The 23,724-nt window shown below is 38.9% G+C and overlaps 1 protein-coding gene across 1 annotated transcript in view; it reads right to left on the minus strand.

The window, feature by feature from the left end:
- The window catches only part of GRM7 (glutamate metabotropic receptor 7), an 881,121-nt gene that overhangs the window by 414,923 nt on the left and 442,474 nt on the right, over window positions 1-23,724 (minus strand). The window contains exon 4 of the mRNA XM_043886644.1: window positions 22,388-22,542. Coding sequence (XP_043742579.1) covers window positions 22,388-22,542 — 155 coding nt within the window. The remainder of the gene's footprint in view (window positions 1-22,387; window positions 22,543-23,724) is intronic.

Genomic DNA, 23,724 nt, shown 5'->3' on the forward strand with positions numbered 1-23,724 from the left:
ACAAGACTACTGGAAAAACCATAGTTTTGACTAGATGGACCATTGTTGGAAAATAATGTCTCTGCTTTTTAATATGCTGTCTAGGTGATATGCTAGATATATCTTAAACCACATAAAATGCATGTGTTTAAAACTTTTTAAACCTTCATTTATATACACCTAAAATAATTTTATTGAAGATATACACATCATCCTTTCAGAAGCTATGGTCTTAATTGATTCACGTGGCTTTATTCTGAAAACCTGTCTCAATTCCTCAAAGCAGGACAAAGAAAAGAGTAGCTGACCTGTAGGGGGCTGTACGTACTCAGAATAAATCAGACTGCAACTCCTTAATTACTGGCAGTATAGTTCCACACATCCTGGGTCAAGCAGCCTCTGCAAGGTCCAGTGATAGTGGGTGGCAGGTTAAAGCATGTTATGGGGAAACACGGCTGAAGGGACCCATGTGTTGAATGATGGATGGAGCAGCTTTCTGTCTTGCAGGCCTACTTGCAATGAGCATCTGGGGAATCTGTTCCTCTCCTCGCAGAAGCAGTAGCAAAGTAACGAAGTCCAAGGGAGAATTTGTCATCAGAATGTTCCTCTAGTGACTCGTGGCTTTGGTTTGGATATTTTGAAGATGTCTTTGGTGGCAGAAGGCAGGATATGATTAGTAGTAATGTCATGCAGTGAGCATCCTTAACACAGGCCAGGTTATAAATATTAGGGGGCCTGGGATCTGGTTTTAAGTTCTTTATCGATGCTAACTCCCAGTAAACTTTAATTTACGTTCAGAAGGAAGAGAATCTACAGAGAGACTAGCAGGTCCAGTGCAATACAAGGTAGACACACTGAACCATCAAACAGACATGACACATACCCATCCCCACAAAAAGATATTTGCAGTGTTCCTACCATGTGGAAACCTCAATCTGAGACATTGTAGAAATAATTCAGAAACCTGATCTATGAGGGGTTTACCATGTGGCTTTCTATATTTAATAAAATTCACATCAGAGAGAAATGCATTTAGCTAAAAGTCATAGAATAAATGGCTAAGAGGGTCATAAAAAGACAGCGGACATTTTTATTTTTTTCCCTAACAAATATTCTGAAAACTTGAGTCTTAGGCCTGTGTTAAGGGTCAATGATGTCATCAGAGATCAAGGTTTATTTAAATTTCTACTTTGCTGTCTTTACCACGTTGGCTTAAGGACTCACAGGAGAAAGATGCACTAGGCATCATGCCCATGTATAAGGCATGGAGGCAGCTCAGGGTACAAAGGGCTGTGCTGCTCACGTCTCCTGGGAAAACCCAGTTGCCTGGTACCTCTATGCAGCATGGAAGCTAAAATACTTAGAGGTGGCCTAGCTGGGAGAGACTGGCAGTGATTTGGGGCACACAAGTCAATAGTTTCTGTAAAGTTAAATCCTTCTTCAGAGATTTCTCAACTTGGCCAAATAATCAGGGTCTGACCAGTGTCAACAGTATTTTTATTTTTTTGAACTTGATCTATTTTTTTGACTTTTTAATATATTTTTTGTTGTTGTTGAAGGATAATTGCTTTACAGAATTTTGTTGTTTTCTGTCACACCTCAACATGAATCAGCCATAGATATACACATAGCCCCTCCCTTTTGAAACTCTCTCCCATCTCCTGCCCCATCCCACCCCTCTAGAATGATACAGAGCCCCTGTTTAAGAACCACAGGACACAAAATCATGAAAGGGAGTTAGTAAATTTTTCCTAATCTGTTATCTTTGGTAAGTCAACCATGTACAATACAAGTCATTCCACAGGGAAACTTCTGTTAACCCTAGAGTTTAATTCAATGATTGTGGTTTAGACTGGATTTTAGGAGGCAATGCTGGGGTGTGATAGAAAACTGGGGGTTTCAGCATTTCAGAGCTCTGGGTTCAAACTCTGTCATTGGCAGCTAATAGCCCTGACCAAAAATCACAGTCCCTCAAAGTCCTGTTTTGTGCATCTATAAGATACCACCTTCCTTTCATAGCTCTCCTGTATGACTTACACTGTTCTTATACATTATTTAGAACACTGTCCAGCTCAAAGCAGATGTTCATTAAATGACTGCTTCTGGAAATAGATGTGAGTTTAAAATCAGTTTGAATACACATGAGGATCACCTGGTAGATTTGTTTTAATCCAAATATTTATCTCATATCTATATATTTATCTGATAAATATACATATCAATAAATATTAATATAAATATACATGATAAAGAATGAAATAATGCCATTGCAGCAACATGGATGGACCTAGACACAATCACACTAAGTGAAGGAAGTCAGACAGAGAAAGACAAGTATCACATGGCATCACTTAAATGTGGAATCTAATTTTTAAAATGATACAAATGACCTTATTTACAAAACAGAAACAGACTCACAGAAACAGAAAACAAACATGATTACCGAAGGGGAAGGGTGAGGGAGGGATGGATTAGGAGTTTGCTATTAGCAGACACAAACTACTAAATATAAAATAGGTAAATAACAAGATCCTACTGTATAGCACAGAGAACTATATTCAACATTTTGTAAGAACCTATGGTGGGAAATAATCTGAAAAAGATTATTATACTTATGTATGTATATTACACTCTGAATTACTTTGCTATACACCAGAAACCAACATAATACTGTAAATCAACTATGTTTCAATAAAAAAGAAAGAATCAATTATTATTAGACCTCTTTATCTAGTCAATCAGATAGGGATCAGGCATCTTTATTTTATAATAAGCTACAGTGGAGATTAAAGCACAAAGCTTGATGTGAAAAATCAAAGAGACCCAACTGTCTTTTCATTGTAAGAGTATTTTCAATGAGGGACTAGCAAGATGAGCTTTGGGGTTAAATGTAGCAAGAGAATTCTGCACTTAGATTACATAAAGGTCAAAATTTTCAATAAAGAAATAAAAATATGAATGTTATCCTGAAGTTATAATATTTATCATGTTGATCCCAAGTGATTTTTGCATCATTGAATTATACTCAATCTGAGGGAAAAGGTCCATAATAATGTTTTCTTTCTTCCTTCTTTTCGTCCTTCCTTCCTTCCTTATTTCTCCTTTTTCCCTTTCTCTCTCCTTCTATCCCTCCTTTCCCTTCTTCTTTACTCTTTTTTTTTCTTTCTTCCCTTCTCTCTTACTTCTTTCTCTGTATCTTTTTCTGGGGGCAGAGGGGAGTTACCAGTATCATTGATTGTAAAACAGTGAGGGGGAAATGCATACCCAGGGGCTTCCCGAGTGGTGCAATGGTGAAGAATCCACCTGCCAATGGAGGAGACATACAGATGCGGGTTTGATCCCTGGGTCAGGAAGATCCCCTGGAGGAGGGCACGACAACCCACTCCAGTATTTTTTCCTGGAGAATCCCCATGGACAGAGGAGCCTAGTGGATTACAGTCCATGGGGTCACAAAGAGTTGGACACAACTGAAGAGATTTAGCAGGCAGGCACAGACACCCAAGGTCTGGCAATGAGATACTCAATGCAATAATTTTTTTCCCTCAATGATTTTTTTTTCCTTTTTGATAAAATGCAATTTAAGCAATTAACAATGAATTCACAAGTATGTTCGGGATTATTATTTTTTGGCCAAGAGGTATCAGAAAAGCACTTAATTAATTAATTTAACAGTTTCTAAGGCACTTAATACATGCCAGGCACCATGATGGGAGTGAACAAGAAAGACCAATATGTACTCTCCTGAAGCTTCAACTCTAGCGCAGAACACAGAGAGACAGTCAACAAATGTTTATACAGACAGGTCCTTAAACATAATGGAAACCACTATTGTGGTGAAGAAAAGTACAGGTTCCTTAGAGACACATCAAAGAGGGACGGGCAAATTAGCTGTTAGAAACACTGAAGGACAGGGGACACATCGACCAATGCTAAACACATTGATCAAGGCGAAATTGTAAATGTGTAAATATTAAAGATGAGCTGTCTTGGAACTAGGAAACACTTGCAACCTCGAGGGAAGGTCAGCACACCTGGAGCTCAGCAATCCCAAGGGATGGGGCCAGATGTGGCCCAGAAGGAGGCAGGTCAAGTCATCCAGGGCCCTTTGGCCTCGGGTGAGAAGGAGCCAAAATCTGACACCTCTCTTCTCAGTGACTTTCATGTCCCAATCAAATGTCATACAAATTATGGAAATGAATTAAAAAAATATTTTGCTTCTGCAGAAGGCAAAAGAAATGGTAAAGACTTGACATCATTGAAAGTGCAAAGTGCATTTTAAATACTATTTATTATGTGTGCATAGATGGATATGTGCTAGGTCTTCTAGAAGGTCAGCTAGAAAGATAAAGAGACAATTGAATATCAATCAGATATGAAGACAGGCAGAAAGATGAGGGCGGAGCAATGATGGGTGCATGCTTGGTGTGTAGATAAGTGGTTGTAGAGATAAAATGGTGAAGTAACAACTTAGATAGCCCTGGTAACTGCAACAATAAAAAATTACATTTGAATATTTAATATGTGCTAGGAACTATGGAAAACTTAGTGTATTAAAAAGCAGAGACATCACTTTGCTGACAAAGGTCTGTATAGTCAAATCTATGGTTTATCTAGTAGTCATCTATGGATGTGAGAGCTGGACAATAAAAAAGGCTGAGCACCGAAGAATTGATGCTTTTGAACTGTGGTGCTGTAGAAGACTCTTGAGAGTCCCTGGGAGTGCAAGGAGATCAAACCAGTCAATCCTAAAGGAAATCAACCCTGAATATTCATTTGAAGGACTGATGCTGAAGTTCCAGTATTTTGGCCACCTAATGGGAAGAGCTGACTCATTGGAAAAGACTCTGATTGATGCTAGAAAAGATTGAAGGCAAAAGGAGAGGAGGGTGACAGAGGATGAGATGGATGGTTGGGTGGCATCACTGACTCAGTGGACATGAGTCTGAGCAAACTCTGGGAGATAATGAAGTGCAAAGAAGCCTGGAGTGCTGCAGTCCTTGGGGTTGCGAACAGTCAGACATGACTGAGTAACTGAACAACAAGGCACTTTCTCAAGCAATTTACATGTGTGAACTGTAAGCATTTTAAAGTAAAAAGCTACAATAAACAGGCTGTTGCTGTAGGCAGGTAAGAGAAACTACTACTATTTCCGAAGTCCCCTCTGTCCCCCAAGTAGTAGGTCACAGTATTGTTTCTGCACAGCTGCCCGGAGGAGCCCCTCTCTCTGCATAAGTAGTGACTAGGCCTGTTCTCAGCTGGTGCACCGTAGTCCTGCTCTCACTGAAGACCACCACGAAGCGCAGGACCCAGTCAAATGAGGGTCCCTTGTGATAAGGCAATAAACATTGTCTTGTCACTCCAGGGGTTTGCCTTTGTTGAAAATGTTGCTCTGGGACTGGCTGTATAATGTATATTCAGCTGGAAAGTTCCTCCTCCTTTCAAAGCAGACTTATACACACAACTCGCTTCCCTCCATCCCCACTCCCCACCCCATGTAATCTTGAGCACAAGGCCGTGAATCTGGAGCTTGTCTTTACTTTTCCTCTTTTTCCATTGGTCTGTCTGCCTGTTTCTTTCTCCACATGTGTCTCTCCATTTCCTCTCTCTATATATTTGTCTCCATCTCCCCTTTGATCACCATTCAACCTCTTGTTTTCTCAACCCCTCTCGGTTACCCTGTCACCCAGACCTCAGTCCCAATGCCTCTTTCTAAATATCCTTTACTTCTCTTCAATGTCTCTCCCTTTCTCCCTTGATACACAGAACACTTAAATTAAACCTCATTAACAACACAGCCAATAACTAACAAAAATATCCTCTGGAAACACCTTTACTGTTGAGCCCTTCGAAGAAAAAAAGGCTAGAGTCACTGTGACATATCACCATTCCCAGGTAAAAAGAACGTAACAGCAGTTCACCTGCAATTACACTGAATAAGTATTCAGAACAAAATTAGCCCAACATTGAAAGAAAGGAGACTCTTATCCAATAACTATCATTTTAAATTTTAAGTAGACCTTGTATAAAACTGCATGATTAAGCTCTTATTTTCCTTTCAAAAACAGTGAAAAAAGACTGGAGGGTCTTGTTCAACAGCCTTCCCTGTGGCTCAGTGGTAAAGAAGCCGTCTGCCAATGCAGGAAACTCAGATGATGCAGACTCGATCTGCAGACTGGGAAGATCCTCTGGAGGAGGGCATGGCAACCCACTCCAGTATTCTTGCCTGGGAAATCCCATGGACAGAGGAGCCTGGTGGGCTACATTCCATGGCTTCACAAAGAGTCGGACACAACTGAAGTGACTGAACATGCACACACTTGTTCAACAGATGTTGGAACCCTTAATGACTATGGTTGTCACTGAAATCTAATTTCAAAACTCTTTTCACTTTGCTAAGAATCAAATACACTTGTGGTCTGGGGAGAATATAAGGGGTAGCTTGTTTTCCTTAGACAATGTAGATTTCATTTTACAAAAGATACAGTGAGCTGTCTGTACCCATGAGTTCTGCATCTGCAGATTCAACATGGTGTTGGATGTGAAGGGTTAACTATATTCCCCTAAACAATGATGCATTAGGATGTGACACATGCTCCAGCCTGGTTTCCGTGTGGTTTCTCACCCATGAATTGGTTGAGGGAAATATTTCTTCACGGCCAAGAGAGAAAAAAAATATATATATATATAAAACAAGTTAATGAAGTGAAAAGAAAGCCCAGAAACACCAAAGCTTTCATTGCTACATCATTTGGAAGGATAAGAGTATCCATATTAATTTTTTATGCTACAAATATTTAAATGACTCAATATGTAGTGATCCTTACAGAAATGCAGACATTGCCTTGTTTAACTTTGAGCAAGTTATGTAACCCACACATCTATTGTCTTGATCTATAAGATGCAGATAAAAGCAGTTCATACTTTCAAGATTGTATTTCACAGCACCTGGCATATTACAAGGGTTTAACAGGTGCACTGCTAATGCCATTCCTGTTATCATCATCATCACTGTCACAATAAATAGTTCCATATAATTATTTTAAAGCCCTATATATGGAGGAAACTTTTTTGCAGTCTTCTTTGTTATTACTTTCAGAGTTAATTTCAAGGGAATCTTGTTTTTGTTTCACTATTGACTATGATCTTAATATTCTTAAGTTTTTCTTGGAATCAAACATTAATTTCACATTCATATTGACATAATAAGGCCAGATATAACCTAACCATAACATACGTCACTAGCATCTTCATGAGTGATATTGATAGTCAAAACAATGAATTCAACATGTGTTTTGCAAATCTATGATCCTCAAAAGTATCACCATGCTGTGTTTCAGTTGGTGTATATATATATATATATATATATGAGAGATTTTATAAAATCTTTCTAGAAATATCAGACAAAATTTTTAATGCTCAGTTTATTCCTAAAAAGCAAATTCCCTGAGGTTAGAATAAATTAGTGCTCTAAATGTCACTGTCAGAGTAGTCGACTTTGGGCAAATTGGTATTTGATTTAACAAAAACAAAGGCCACAAACTGTAGTGTGTTACTGTTGCTGCTAAGTCGCTTCAGTCGTGTCCGACTCTGCGACCGCATAGATGGCAGCTCACCAGGCTCCCCCGTCCCTGGGATTCTCCAGGCAAGAACACTGGAGTGGGTTGCCATTTCCTTCTCCAGTGCATCAAAGTGAAAAGTGAAAGTGAAGTTGCTCAGTCGTGTCCAACTCTTAGCGACCCCATGGTCTGCAGCCCACCAGGCTCCTCCATCCATGGGATTTTCCAGGCAAGAGCACTGGAGTGGGGTGCCATTGCCTTCTCTGGGAGAGTGTTAACCTATGTGCTAAAATGGGAAAAGAAAAAAAATTGTTCTACTATGATTTGTTGTGTAAAGACAGAAAATAATATGTAACAGAGAGATCACGAGTAGAACAAAAAAATCTTTTTTTTTCTAAGAAGGAAATTATTCCACCTTAAGTACTTATCAGAGGTTAGTGTCTATAGTCATCAAATAATTGAACTCTCTACTTAATGTACATTGCTATGTATATACACAAGTCACAAGGCAAGTGAGTTTATACGTATAACTACAAACAGAAATTCATCTGAACTTAAAACCTGTTAATTTTATCATTAATATCAGAAACTTATGAACTCCATAATACTTGTGAGACAACTCAGGCTTAGGTCATAAATAATCTTTTTCTAATACAGTTTGCATTATATAGCTACCACTCTTTGCATTCTCTGACTTCCCCATGCTTTTCCATCCATCTGAATTGCTTTTCTTTGTAGCTTTTTTTATGACTGCATCAAAAGCTCATTAAGGGGGCTCAATGACAGTGAGACATAAGATGATGGAAAAAAGCAGTAGGATACTTTGTTAAAATGGTATCTTAGCTGAAAAATGTGCAAGAATATGGATTTACCCAGTAAGACATGTTCTTCGAAATTAATAAAATGGGGATATTTGCTTCTTAATACAGTCTTTCAGCTTGAAATAGGAAATATCAGGAATGACACTGGCAGAGCACCATCAAACAAATGTTTATAATGTATCAAGGCATAAACACTTTGTGGTATATTCATATACCAGAACATTCCACAGCAATAAAAAGAAGCAGCTACTATTATATGCAATAGTAAAGATGCATTTCTAAATCATTATACTGAGTGAAGGAACTCACACATGTACACAAAACACACGTACAAAGTCTGATTCCATTTGAATATATGTGATTCAGTGAAGTTCAAAATTAGGCAAAATTGATCTTCTGTACCATCAATAGGGCTTCCCTGGGGACTCAGCTGCTAAAGAATCTGCCTGCAATGTGGGAGACCTGGGTTTGATCCCTGGGTTGGGAAGATTCCCTGGAGAAGGGAACGGCTACCCACTCCAGTATTCTGGCCTGGAGAATTTCATGGGCTGTATAGTCCATGGGGTCAGAAAATGTCAGACACAACTGAGCGACTTTGACTTTCTTTCACTTTTCAAGATAATTCTATTTACATTAAGTGAAAGAGAAGACAAAGTTAATCTATTAGTCATAGGAAATGGAACCAAGAGGATTTATCTTGTGTGACAAAATATTTTTTTTAATTTATGTGGTGGTTATCTTCATATGTGTATGTACATATATATATATACATGCTGCTGCTGCTAAGTCACTCAGTTGTGTCCAACTCTGTGTGACCCCATAGACGGCAGCCCACCAGGCTCCCCCGTCCCTGGGAGTCTCCAGGCAAGAACACTGGAGTGGGTTGCCATTTCCTTTCCCAATGCAGGAAAGTGAAAAGTGAAAGTGAAGTCGCTCAGTTGTGTCAGACTCTTAGTGACCCCATGGACCTCAGCCTACCAGGCTCTTCCATCCATGGGATTTTCCAGGCAAGAGTACTGGAGTGGGGTGCCATTGCCTTCTCCAATATATATACATACACAATATTCACACACATGTAGCTGTGTGTGTGAAATCATTGAGTGCTACATTTAAGATCTACATATTTTCATCTATGCAAATTATTCTTCAATAAAAAAGTTAAAATAAGCCAACAGGATAGAAAGATAAATTAGTTTTTATAGGAAATGCACCTAGAGAACAGTGAGAACACAAGAATGTTTATTATAGGTCAACTTGGTCACTTTAACTTATCGTTAGCTGTGATAAGTTCAGGGAGCTTACTGACTTTTGTGTAGAATTTACTAGTAGTTTCAGAAAGGCTGGACCTAGATACTTCCAAGCAGCAAGTCATTCTTGGAGCCTTTTGCTCCACCATAGGCATCCTGGTTATCTTAGGATATACTCTGGTATCCATTAAAAATCAAAGGAAAGACTAGTCTCAGCTCTACCTTGATATCAAGTCCTAGAACCAAAATTCCGAAGGCTCAGGTTGGTCCCTGTGCTACCAGGAGAGCATATTCAGAGCTCTTTATGATTCAGTTCCTGCCAGTCTCTCCACCACTCACCCAAATTCCTTCACAACCTCTAGCTCTTTTTAATATGTCGACATGCCATTTGCTGCTTTGAGGCCTTTGTAAATTGTAAATTCTGCTCTGGCTAAATGCAACACCTCAACTGCTTCTTTACTAGGTCAACTACTATTAGCCCTTTAAGGATTAATTCGTGTGTCACCTATTTTTGTCAGATAATGCCCTCTAACTGTTAGTGTTCACAGAAACCCCTATTATCACAACTCATCCTCTGACATTATTGAGGTAGGAGATGGATGGGCCCCTGGGCTGGACAGCTGGTGTTTGTCAAGTGTAGTAAAACTGAAGCTTTGTTTTCCCAAGACACTCCAAGGACAAAGCTAGTGGCAAGAGCTGAGCTCTGCTGAAGTAAAGAGATAAGATGACCACTTGAAAGGTCAAGGAAAACTTTCCTGATTTCACATATGCAGGAAGGCTCCTTGGGGGTCAAAAAGGGGGAGGCAACACATCCCATAATAGGTGATGCCAAGCCCCCCATAGGCCTTTGCACTGGAATGCATCTTGGTGAAAAGATATGTTTGAAAATGAAGAAGGATCCTAATACAGGTTGGATGTAGGAAAAGAAACAAGATAATTGGCTAAAGGTAAACAAAGACCTGAAGAACTGCCCTATGTAAGATTTATCTGCCTCTTTACTGTGCTCCTTCTTATTAGAGGATGTCCACACCCTTTCTCTCCGGGCCTGTATTTCTGCCTTGTTTCAATCTTAAAACTGTTTCTCTATGTGTTCCCTGACTTGTGTCTCTAATAATAAACTGGGTACCCATTTTTTTGTTTGTTTGCTTGCTTGTTTGTGTTTTTCTCCCTTGAAACATTCTTGCTTTCAATTGAAAGCAAGAGCCAGGGCCACTCCGCTTCTCGCCTCCAGCCCCTAGATTAGCATTTAGAATTTCTGGTTTGCATTCATGCTACCCAGGTTCACTTCCTGGGCAGGGAACTAAGCTGACTTACCTCAGGATTGCTCAGTCACTCTGCAAGATTATTCTGATAATCTGATTTTTTTTTTTAAATTCTGATTTCCCAAATATACCAGGGGTACTTTTACTATGGGGGTGGCATCTTATCTCTTATCCCTAGCACTTATTAGGATTTCTGGGCTGTATTCAGCTGAAGTGTGTTGAATTTATGTTAAGTAAAAGCTTCAACATGTTGTCTTCTGCCAAAAGCTCCTCGAATCCAAAAGACAAACTGGTATTTCTGTCTAAAATGTGAATCTTAAAAGAAAAAAAAAAAAGGTAATTTTAGCAATTTTAAAAGGCACAGGGTGTTAAGAGGTTAGGGAAGCAATTTTCTAAGTCAAGTGACAAGCGTGAAAAGTCTTCTTTTACAATTGATTAGGAGAAGAAAAAAGTCTCTACTTAAATTTGGAAGGAGGTAATTTTAACTTCAAAATCTTATTTAACATAATAGTACATACCTAACATCAAGAACATGCTGAACTGGAGAGAAAAAAAAAATCTCTGCTCCTCCTCTTATCCAAGAAAGAAGAGATTATCAAACCACTAGTTTTTGTTAAAGAACATGAAAGAAGCCCCTTAAATCTTCTAATTTCTTTAAATGATTTTTCTTCCAGGCATCCTTATGGCTAAGTTAATGGCCCTTTGAATTCTCACTACAGATTTGCATTCAGAGTTCTGCCTTTAATAGTTTCAAGGGCTTCTGTCTTATTATTAACACTTAACTCAAACTAATGACATTTTTAACTACTGTAGGTACAGTTCTTCACAGACCACAGGTGAGCTTGTGGGCTCCTGGGATAACCCCTCCTCCCACCCCCACCCCCCACGCACAAAGAAGGGAAATCTTATTCTCAGTCCATGGTGATGGAAGGAGGCAACGGATCAAGTCAGTGTTCTCACAAATGGTGCTGTACACCTATGGCTAATTCACGTTCATGTATGACAGAAAGCAACCCAATACTGCAATGCAATCATCAATCAATTAAAAATAAATATAATAAAAAATAAAGTATAAAAGATCATATATACATGTAAGGATAATTTGAAAAAAATAAAAATTACTTCCTTTTCCTTGTGATAAGGGGAAAAAAAGCAGTTAAAACTAGCTCTGAAAGGAGAAGAAAATTATGTATCAGCTTCATCAATTTCAAAGATAGGCTTTTCAAACTGTTAAGGTATTTGTGATTTTCTTCCCCTCCACTAGATTTATATATATCTGGGCTTCTCTGATGGCTCAGACGGTAAAGAATCTCTCTGCAATATAGGAGACCTGGGTTTGATCCCTGGGTAGGGAAGATCCCCTGGAGAAGGAAATGGCAACCCACTCCAATATTCTTGCCTGGAGAATTCCATGGACAGGGGAACTTGGTGGGCTACAGTCCACAGGTTGTAAAGAGCTGGACATGACTGAGCTACTTAATACTTTCACTTTTCCTTTCTCTCAGCTTCTGATTTTACAGTTAACCTCTCCCTGATGATTTTTCTGTTTTTCTTCGTCGTCAACTTTTCCGCTATTCATTTCATTGTTTTCTAACTGTCCTGTACTTGAATAAAATTCAGATGTTAGTTGCTTAGTTGGTCCAAGTCTTTGCAATCCCATGGACTGTAGTTGACCAGGCTCCTGTGTTCTTGGCAAGGCAAGAATGCTACAGTGGGTTTCCTTTTCCTTCTCTAGGAGAACATTCCGATCCAGGGATCAAACCTGGGTCTCCTGCATTACAGGCAGATTCTTTGCCATCTGAGTCACCAGGAAAGCCTAGATGGGTACTTCAAATTTGTTTCCATCTATTTAACTTCTGCCTCCAGTGCTTTTCTTTACTTGTGATTTCCTCTCTTTCTTCTTTTACCTATTCCTCTCAGCAACACTCTTGCCTTCATTATCTTTAACTACCTTACACACACACATGCATACTTTTGTTCAATAGCTTATAAGAGAAAACTAGAGCTGCAACATTTCTCACCAATCATTTTAAGACTGTCAGCTCATTTTCAATGTGAGAAAACTGGACTGGCAGAAAAAAATTTCCCAGGCTACGTAGAGCCCTACCTTGATGGTGGTGTAATGTAAGAATTGATGCTGCTTAGATTCATATGTAAATTCACTATCTCTGTATCTAGCGATACAGTTGGCGATGATTAAACCACATACACACACATACCACATATTTTCTATATGCCAAAATATAATCAAGTTCCACACTACGAAACAAACGCCCAGAAGGACACTGCATCATGTTGCTAGAATAGAAAAATTACATGCCTTATGAAGTTCCCCTAAGGCTTTCACTCTATATGTCATGACATAACCTCATGTCCAAAACCAGCTTGATATTCTGGAGGACAGGATTATTACTTGTCTTATATAGTTATGCTGTTTTTTTGCCATTTACAACGAAATATCCTTTGAAGATACTCAAAAGATTTGGGTGACCATGTCTTCCTTCCTTGAGGTCAATGGAATAAAAACTGGAAGAGGGCAGTAGGAGCTTGAGGGGATGATATTTAACTATGAATACACTCCTCCATTTCTCTCTTAAACCTACTTTAACCAGGTTTTTGTTAACACCACTCAGATGAAACAGTTTGCAAAAAAAAATCACAATGAGCTCCACACCGCCAGGTTAAATGATCAAAGCTCCATACTTCTACCTGACTAAGCAGTAGTATTTTGGTGATGCTGATGAAAATCCCTATATTCTGAAATATTTTCTTAGCCTGGTTCCTAGGAAACAGGCTCACATTATTTTCATTTGATCTCACTGGTCAATCTACTTTCTCCTCTTTCCAACCTCTTAATGCTGAAATGTCAGAGAAACCATTCTTTGGTTCCCTATTATTCTGTATATCACTTCTTTAGGTGCCATCTCTATGTCAATGACTCCACGAAAATAATTCTATTTCCAAAAGCCTCTTAAAAATCTGAGACTCACATTCTCAATAGTCTACGTCATTTCTCCACTTGGTTATCTAGTAAATATTTTCAGTTCAACACATCCAAATTTTGTAGTTTGTTGACCTAAAAATGGCTCTGCTGACAGTTTTCCCATCACCTCATGACAATTCCATATTTCCAGTTGCTCATGTAAAGAATATGCAATCATTCTTGACTGATATTTTTTTATGTCCAAAATTCTGTTGACTTTATTTTCAGATTGTATTTTAAGCCCATGCACGTCTCATTATCTTCACTGCTACCTCCCTGTTTCACTCGACTATCGTCTCTCACTCAGTTTAACTGCATCAGAACCAGTCTCCTAGACTTCATCCTCATTCCCCTGTATTTGAGGGTCAACCTAAGAGCCAGTATTATCCTTTTTAACATATTGGACAAATCAAGCTATTTCTGTGCTTTAATGCTGAAAAGATCTTCTACTTTAATCCTATAAAGTGATAACATTTTTTAAAGGCCTTCAAGGTCCTATGTGACCCAACTCTCCCATTATCTCTTGTTGTAATTCAACGTTTGTTTCATACTGGACTATAGCTTATCTAGAACACTGCATTAGTTTCAGGTGTACAACAAAGTGATTCAGTTATATATACACATATACCCATTCTTTTTCAGATTCTTTTCCCCTATACGTATAATAGAGTTCCCTGTGTTATATAGTAGGTCCTTGCTGATAATCAATTTTATATATAGTAATGTGTAAATATCAACCCCAAACTTCAAATTTCTTTTGCACTTTGCTCCAGCCTCATAAGCTTCTTTATTCCTCACACACACCAGAGATTCCCCAGTTCCAGCACCCTTGCACTGCTTTCTATGCTCTGTATAATCTTTACCCAGATATTAACTTGGATGGTCCCTTCACTTCCTTAAATCATTTATCAAATGTCATCTTGTTAATAAGGCTTACCCTGACCAGTCTATTTAACACTGCAATGCTCCCACCACCACTGATGATTCCCTAAGCCTTCTCTACTTTTTCTTTCTTTCTAGCACTTTCCAGGTGTGATGTGAGCAAAGTGGCAGAGTGGGCAGCTCCAAACGCCTGTCCCTCAATTCAAAAACTGAAAACAACTGAAACTGTCAAAAGCAACTTTGCCGTAACTCTGGAAGCTGATCAAAGTTTTACAGCAAACAACGCTGAATGCTAAATTAAGAAAAAAAACAGCTCAAAATGGTAGAAAAGCTTTGTGGATTTTTTTTTTTTTTTCTTTTTCCAATCCCTATCCTGTCTCAGTGGCAGTGTTGAAGACCTGAAGACCACAGCCCACATTCTTGGGGGAGACCCTAGTACATACCAGAGGGTGCAGAGATGACTTTATTAGCAAAGTATTGTTTTTCTCTATTGTAATCTTTCTGGAGGCTACCTGAAGGATTGGTACAACATACTTCTCTCTGTTTTACCTAACCTGGGACTCATTCAGAGAGAAAAAAGGGCAGGCATTGTTTATAAACATTATAAAGTGATTGGACAACCTACAGTCACCTGGAGCAAATGATTATTATGGGAACATACAAGTGATACCTGAAGCCCTGGGAGGAAAATCTGAAAGAGTACTTCCTTGGGAAATTAGGACATTAGCAAATGCCTGTGTAAACTAGAGGGGGGTGGGTTTTAGAAAGCCACATACATACCCAGGGCAGGATGGATGCTGAGAAAACTCATGAGAAGACTTTGGTCTCTGATTAATCTTGAGGATCAGCACAAGCAGGTAGTGAAGGTTATGGCAAAATTGCAAATAACCTAGCTAAGTGTTAAAGGAATGTTTCAGAACAGAGCCACTCCACAAAGGCTGAGTGTTATGCATTAAATTAAGTCTATCTCAAAATTCATATGTTGAAGTCCAAAACCCCAGCACCTCAAATGTGACCTTGTTCGGAAATGGGGCCATTATGAATGTAATTAGTAAAGTCAAGATGAAGTTTTCAGAGTGGATCTAATCCAACATGAACAGCATCCTTATAATAAGGAAAAATCAGAACACAGAGAAAGAACATCATGTGATGATGAAGGCAACCCAAAGGATGCCAAGATCACCAGCAGATAATCAGAAGATAGGCAGCAGGCAAAGAACAGATACATTTTCATACCCTAAGAAGGAATAATCCTGTTAACACATCCATCTTGGACTTCTAGCCTTTCAAACTGTGAACAAAAACACATTTCTGTTGTCTAAGTCACCCAGTCTGTACTTCGTTATGGAAGCCCTAACTCAGGGCTGTGAAAGGCATTTTTTTCTTGTTGTTGTTATTTGTTTTGTTTTGTTTTAGCTCCTGGCATTTAAGGAAATTTTTGTCAAAATGCTAACTGAATACAAGCTAACAGAGCAGGCACTTCAGTGACTATACAAATGATAAAGAATAGTGTCTTCTTAAGTTTGGAGAAATCTCTGAACAAACCAACAACTTCAGCCTTCCACAAACAGGAGCATCAAACCTGGGAAATGGGGAATCTTTGTTCCAGAGTTATCACAGTGTAATATTCAAATGCCCAGTTAGCAACAAAAATATCAAAAAGTGTATAACAAAATAGGTAAGTCCAGTCTACTTCAAGGGAAAAAAATGATACAAACCATCCATTAGTATGCCCTAATGTATGTCCTAAAGTATGCCCTAATTAGTAAGACACTGGACTTACCAGATAAAGACCTTACATCAACTGTCTTAAACATACTCAAATATTTAAAGGAAATAATGAACAAGGAACTAAACACTAGGAAAATGATGAATATATGGAATGAGAATATTCAAAGAGATAGGATTTATACTGTTTACCAATAGTTAACACTATTATTGACTTATTTCTTATGTCTATTTTTAATAATAATAATAAATTATTATTATTACTCTCCTTTTGCTGTGCTTTAATCTCCATGAGGAAAGGAATTTTTGTTTCCTGGTTACCAGTACCTAATCAGTGCTTGACAGATAGGAGGCAGTCAACATTTGTTAACTGATTGACAATAAATGGTCTCTTCCACATTAAACAGCCCATTACCTATAGTTCTCTGATACAAAGAAACAACTTTGAAGTGACGACAGTGAATACAACTTTGGAGTTGGTAGGTAAAATAGAGAGGGAAGTATACTCATAAAGTGAAAGTTTCTGAATGTGATGAGGTACAGAGCAAGGCTGAGGTGATGAGGGAAGGAACACAGCAAAGGGAGATGAGACTGATGGTGAGACTTGAAGAACGTAGTTTTTCTTAGAAGAGGGACACATAAGAGAGGCAAAGGAGGAGACAGGCATGTCTGTGAAGTAAATGACACTGGGAAAGAATGTTAACTCAGACAAGATAAAGGGTGAAACAAGATGGCTACAAGAAAGTGAAACTGTTAGCCCCTCAGACCTGCCCAACTCTGTGTGACCCCATGGACTGTGGCCCGCCAGGCTCCTCTGTCCATGGGGTTCTCCAAGAAAGGACACTGGCGTGGGTTGCCATTTCCTTCTCCAGGGGATCTTCCTGACCCAGAGATCAAACCTGTGTCTCCTACACTGCAGGCAGATTTCTTACTGTCTGAGCTACCGGGGGTTATAAGAGGGACATCCTAATATTTAACCATATCCGTCAAGTATATATATGCTAGGTCTATTAGTAAATGTGAAAGTTGCAGGAAAAAAACAAAGGATAGATAATCCCATGGAACCCATGGGTCTCAGACACTGCCCTGAAGGATCAGATTCCAGCTGGTGTGCTGCCCGTGAGTACAATCTGTGTTGTCATAAAGGGGGTAGGTGGTACCTTTTGAACTGCAGGAGTGTTGGCTGGTTTTGCAGGGTAGACTAATTCTGAAAAAAGCAGAAATTCTTTAAAAAAAACATTAATGATTTGATCTCTCTCTCTCTCTCTCTCTCTCTCACACACACACACACACACACACACACACACACACACAAAATACCTGTATTTTCCAGATCAACAGGAAACGGTGCAATGGAAAGCCCTGGCATATTGTAGGCAGTGAAAGGATCTGCTATGAATATGTGCCAGGAATCTAGAACAGGCTAGAGAGGCTTGAGCTGCTGACCTCCCTACGCATCATTCAAATTTATATTTTTTCAACCTGCATGGTATACTGGTGCTCTGTCTCTCTTCTTCCTTTGCCACTTGTATCTCTCTGATTTACAAGTTGGTTCTTAAGGAAATGCACTTGATAGTAATTATTCTAGTATGATATTTTCTTATTTGCATTTTTCTTTATCACCTGTCACCTCCATATTAAGAGGGCAATTCCAGGAGAGCAGGGTGTGATCTGATTGTAATCTGCTATATATCTCAGTTTTTAGATCAAGGGCTGATACCTTGCTAGAGCTTATAAACATTTATGACAGATTCAATGAAAAACATTGTCATAACACTGAACATGCAATATTCTCACTTCTCTTTCATCAAACAAGGTTATAGGTCTATTATTAATTATAGTATTGCTTAGAAATACTATTGTGGTTTAAGGTGATATTTTATTTCTTGGCATTTTCTGTCATTCCCCTAACAAAACTCTGTGATGTGTGTGGAACATTTCAGGTAATCAGAAAGACTAAAGTAGGGCATATATAAATTGGAGCCAGAAATATTTTCGTTCAGCTCTTCATAGCTTTGATCTCTGGTTTTAGGAAAGATATAGAATGTATTTCTATCTTGAGTAAAAAAAAAATAAATGCATGAAATAACCAACTTTTTCAAGCCAGATCTATAGCACTTTTTGTCTTTTCTTACACACATCACTGATTTAATTCAAGAACCAAGCTGTGCTATAGACCCATTGGAAAATCCTCACCAATAGTCAGAGCCATCAGAGTTGTCTTTGAAAATTCATCCTTTATTTTGTTCACTCCCTGATGCTAATGATTATGTCAGAGATGAAAAAGCCTGGCCAATGATCCTTGCTGGCTATAATTAGAAGATGTTTAGGACAGCCTACTCTTGGAGAAGCGGAGCACCCTAGAGGGCAGAGCGCATGGCAATTTGGCCATTTTGCTTTGAGGACTTGTTGAGGGCTGGAGAGGATGACTGGGGGACCCTGCTAATGGGGCAACAGAAAATAGAAAAATGCTCACCAGACAATACAGAAAGACTAAAAATCATGGAGCTGTTTTGGCTCAGGAGCTGCAGAAGTGCTGCCAACTCTAGAGACATTCTTTTATATCCCATGTAGAGAGCAGCCAAAGGGGCCAGCGCTGACCTTTCCTGGGCACAGTTGCTATCATTGTCTCATTCAAAACAGGGGGAATGACCCCCTGGGCTGGCAAGCACTGAGTCCCTGTTTTCTATAAATGAAGAATAAATACAAATAGAAGACAAAAGTTGATGAACATGATTTTCACAGGACCCATGCCGTTGCGAGCCCTTTGGCCTAAGGCAGTTTATTGTTAATTGTTCATGCAGATATAGAGATGATGAGCCAAAAGTTTAGATGCTTGCTGAATGTGTTCCAAATATGGATCTAATGGAAAAAAACAAGTTGATTACTGATTAGCTTTTTCTTATTTCCATTTGAAGGTACAACATTATACAACACAGTCAAAGATTAAAAGGGATGTAATAGTGTTCTGAGTATTTGGATAATACTTCATCCGAGTGGAATCCATTATGAACATCCCCAAAATGAAAAAAAGAAAAAATAAGAGAAGAGGAAAACATACTTGCCCATACAGAACATGCTCTATAGTTTCATTTCATACATTTCACAGCTGTGTTTAGAAACCTCAGTGCAGCTGAAGGCATTTCTTTTTTCATCTCCTTAGGAGTGTGGCACTAGATGCACAGCCACAATCCTGTGACCCCATCCTCTGTGTTAGTGAACAAATCTCCACTCTGTATCAATGCACAAGACAACATGGGTAGGCAGAAGCCACACAAGTCCTAAAGAGCCAAACGAAAAGCCTCGTGTTCTTTCTGGGTAGCAATGCAGAGTTCTGCGTGAAGAGATGCTGTTCTGACACATTTCAAAAGTACTTTCATTGATAATAGCATTTCTTTACCATCTTGCTTTTGAGACCACATTTCTTTCTTAGCAGATTCAGGATGCTACGTGGTGTCTACTTTAACAACTTTGAGTATCCCTACACACATATGAAAATGTATTTTGTTTCAATAAATTGTATTAAGATACTTAGTCATTTCCTAAGACATGCTGAACCTGGGTCTTGAAACCATGGAGTTACTAATATGCCTATGACGTGTCTACAGCTTGGGAAGAGAGGACCTCAGTACAGACCTTGTAATGTGCTTTGCTTTGGTCCTCACCCAAATCTGACACTTCATCCCTCTAGAGAGTCATCTGAGGGAGCTTCCTCATTCCCTTTTATCACATCCCATTTTCATCCTCAGACGCTGCCCAGACTTCAGAGTAAGATACAAAATTCCTCAGTATAGTTTACAAGACCTTTCATGATCCAACCCTGGCCCACTTCTCAGCCATTTGTGCCAGGCCCTTATGTAGTATGTATTTTCTCCAGCCAGCCAGGCATCCGACCACTTAAAAACCAATTTGATCACCTGCCAGTCCAGGCCAAGATCAAGGCATCTGTGGTAAAATGGCACGTAAAGGATAAGTTTCCAGATAGAGACAAGTAAAGAGATGTTACAATGGTGGGGCTATGGGAAGGTGCCATAAGAGCAACAGATGGAGCCCCTAACCAGACCTGGCTGGAGTGCAATGGCTGTAGGTGGCTTCCAAGGAAAAATAATATCTAATCAGAGACACGCATGTTAGAAAGGAGTTAATCAGGCAAACAGTGTAGTGACCTCAACTGTAGGAGAGGGAAGAGTTTTCCCAGTGAACATAGATGGGAACATTTTTGAAGAACTGGAAGAAGTTGAGGATGGCTACAAAGAAGCCGTGGGTTGCAGAATGAATCGTTTAATGTTACGCCAGCATGCCCTGCTCCATCATTCCGCTGTTCCCACTGCTTGGGTGGAGAGTAGAGAAGCTTCTCCTGGCCCAATGAGCATGAGCACATCACTTTGTTTCATCTCCTCTCAGGCGTCTTCCACAACCAGAGCATCACCACCCAAGCTGGCACATTACTCACCCTAAACCATCTAATCTGCATTGTGTTTATAGCATTTCTATTACATGGTCAGCAACTACATTCTGATATATTTACTCAGCTGTGTACACTTTGAGGGTGGGATTTTTGTCCTTATTTTTCCAACTCAGCACAAAGCAAAGCACACAGTAAATACTTAAATTATTGAGTGAAAAGGAATAGAAATAGTTCAATGGTCTTTTCTTTTTGCAGCTCATCTGCAGATGTATTGGTCTGGTTTGGAAGATGGGCAATCTTCTTCGGACTTGTACTGCAATTAATTCAAAGCCTCTTCATGACCACATGGGTGATTTATGGGATTTTTATCTTCCTGAGATAACACAGAAAGGGGACAGTGACAAAACCACAACCTGGCTTGTTTAAAAAGCCCACACAGACCATGCAGCCTTCTAGGGAGAATTAATTAATTAGATTGCAGTAGAGACAGAATAGAAAGACAAATATTTGATCTTTTTTGAGTGAGTGGATAGATTCTTTTAACATGCAAAACATGTTTTATGAAATCTTTGGAGACCTGGCCCATCAGAAAAGGAAGACAAAGCCCAATACCAGCAGATGAGTTCCTTTTCTTTACAGTGTCTTCTTTCAGAAGTAACTTATCTTTTCAAATTAAAGGAGGACATAAATTGTAATCAGCAACTTTTGTTACATCAGAAAGAGGCCAATAAATGCCCTCTCCTCCTTCTACCTCTCAAAGAATCCTTGCAGCTACAAGGAAGGCAAAGGGAAAGAAAAGGGGCAGGAAACTACAGAGAAGACACAAGGACAAAAGAGACCCAGGAAGGCAAAATGATGGTGATGCCTGGGACAGGTGATATGCTATATGATCCTGGGAACTGGAGGAGACCCCAAGAGGTAATGGGGGAAAGAATCCAGTGACTAAGGCTCCATGCCTCCTATGCAGGGGGCCCAGGCTTGATCCCTGGTCAGGGAACTAGATCCCACAGGCCACAGCTGAGAGTTCACATGCTACAACTTAATATCCTACGTGCCACAAGTAAGAGATGCTGCATGCTGCAACTAAGATCTGGCACAATCAAATAAGTAAATACATAGATTAAAAAAAAAAGTTATCCTGCTATGGAAGCAATGACAAATTACAAAGAGAAAATATTCTTTCAGAAAATGCAGCTCACTTATGCTTACTTGGACTGTGTTATTCTTTCACCTCTTATTAAAGATAATGATCTCGCAGAAAGCTCTTGCAGCATAATAAAACAAAGATATATGCTAATGGTGATATTATTACGAGAATAACATGATCTTTTCAAGAGAAGACTATCAACTAAAATAACAGACCAGATATAGGTCTTCATTTGTATTTCATGGCTGGAAGTTTGAACAGATCCTGCATAAATTATGTAAAAACATCCAATCCTCAAAGAGACTCATGCCCCAGCCACCCTACATAGCACCAACCACTCTCTCAGCAAGTCATACTACTGACAAAACTCATACCTTCCACAGTTGCTCGTTTGGGCTGAATGGTGATGGCTCCTTCTGCAATATCTTCATGCTGGTGCAGTGGGTTGATTTTGGATCCCCAGCTGTCTGATCCCACCCAGAGAAAGTGGCCTACTTGATCAGCTCTTTTGGCTGCTGCAAGGATCTGCCTGTGGAGAGGAACATTAAAAAGATATGTTAATGATAAAGAGCAGCTATTGTACATATACATTATTTGGAATCAAGCAGAAGGAACACAAGGTACTATTTCTCAAAAAGCAAATAACTGGTAGTAAGCCAAAGGATTTACATTCTTAATATATAAAGAGATATTGTAAGCCAATAAGAAAATTCAAGGCAGCTTGAGGAAAATAGGCAGAGTATTCAAAGTCAAAAGATAAAAGGAGAAATATAAATAATAAGCTGCTTATTCACATACATTAAAAAGGAAGAAAATGTTAATGAGAACAATATGCTAAATTCACTTCTTATTTTGGCCAAAATGTTGGTTTCGTTTTATTTTGTGTCGTGAGTTTTGACATGAGACTGGAGACGTGAGCACTCTCACTCACTGCTGGTGGTACATATCATTTCTGGAAAGCAATGTATCAGTCTATATGAAGCATGTTAAAGTACTTATTAAAATAAGCAGAGTTTCACATTAAGCTTGAAAAATGTACAATCCATTTTTATAAATTAAAATAGTATACAAATAGCAAGGGCAAGAAAAAAAGAAGGAGGAATTAAAAAAAATAAAAAAAAAACAAAGGAAATTGAAGAAATGAAGAAAAATTTTACCTCTGCTTACAGAATTCTAGAAATCAGGAATGTGTTGCTCCAGGAAGAAAACAGCTTTTCCGGAAAAATCTGAACTACCCTAGGTAAAAGGTTCTAGATTCTGACATAGAGACATTTTCTATGAGAATGGATACCTAGATGCCTGACCAGTCCACTGAGAGGCCTATCAGTTGACAAGTTTTGCCCATGTATGTAGAATGTTCTTGTGTCTTACTCAAATGGGAACTGCCAAAAATGACCCATCATTGTGGAAAATACACAATATAAAACAGAAACCAAATAAATAAGAAAAAGGAAACTGGTGTGAGGTGTGGAGAAGAAAACATACCCCCCCAAAAAAAATGTTGCTAAATGAGAATCAGGATCTCTATTATCAAGAACAAGAATGATTATCAAGAATAAGAAAGAAGCAATAATAAAAAAGAGATCTTAGTTATTAAAAGTATGAAATTAAAATTATGTTAGAGGAGATAAAGTATAAAGCAAAGAAATATTTTCAGAAAGCAAAACAATAACAAAAAGGCATAGCATCTACAAGAAAAGATGAGTATCTT

The sequence above is a fragment of the Cervus elaphus genome, chromosome 24, assembly GCF_910594005.1.
Source record: "Cervus elaphus chromosome 24, mCerEla1.1, whole genome shotgun sequence".
NCBI classification, from domain to species: Eukaryota; Metazoa; Chordata; class Mammalia; order Artiodactyla; family Cervidae; genus Cervus; species Cervus elaphus.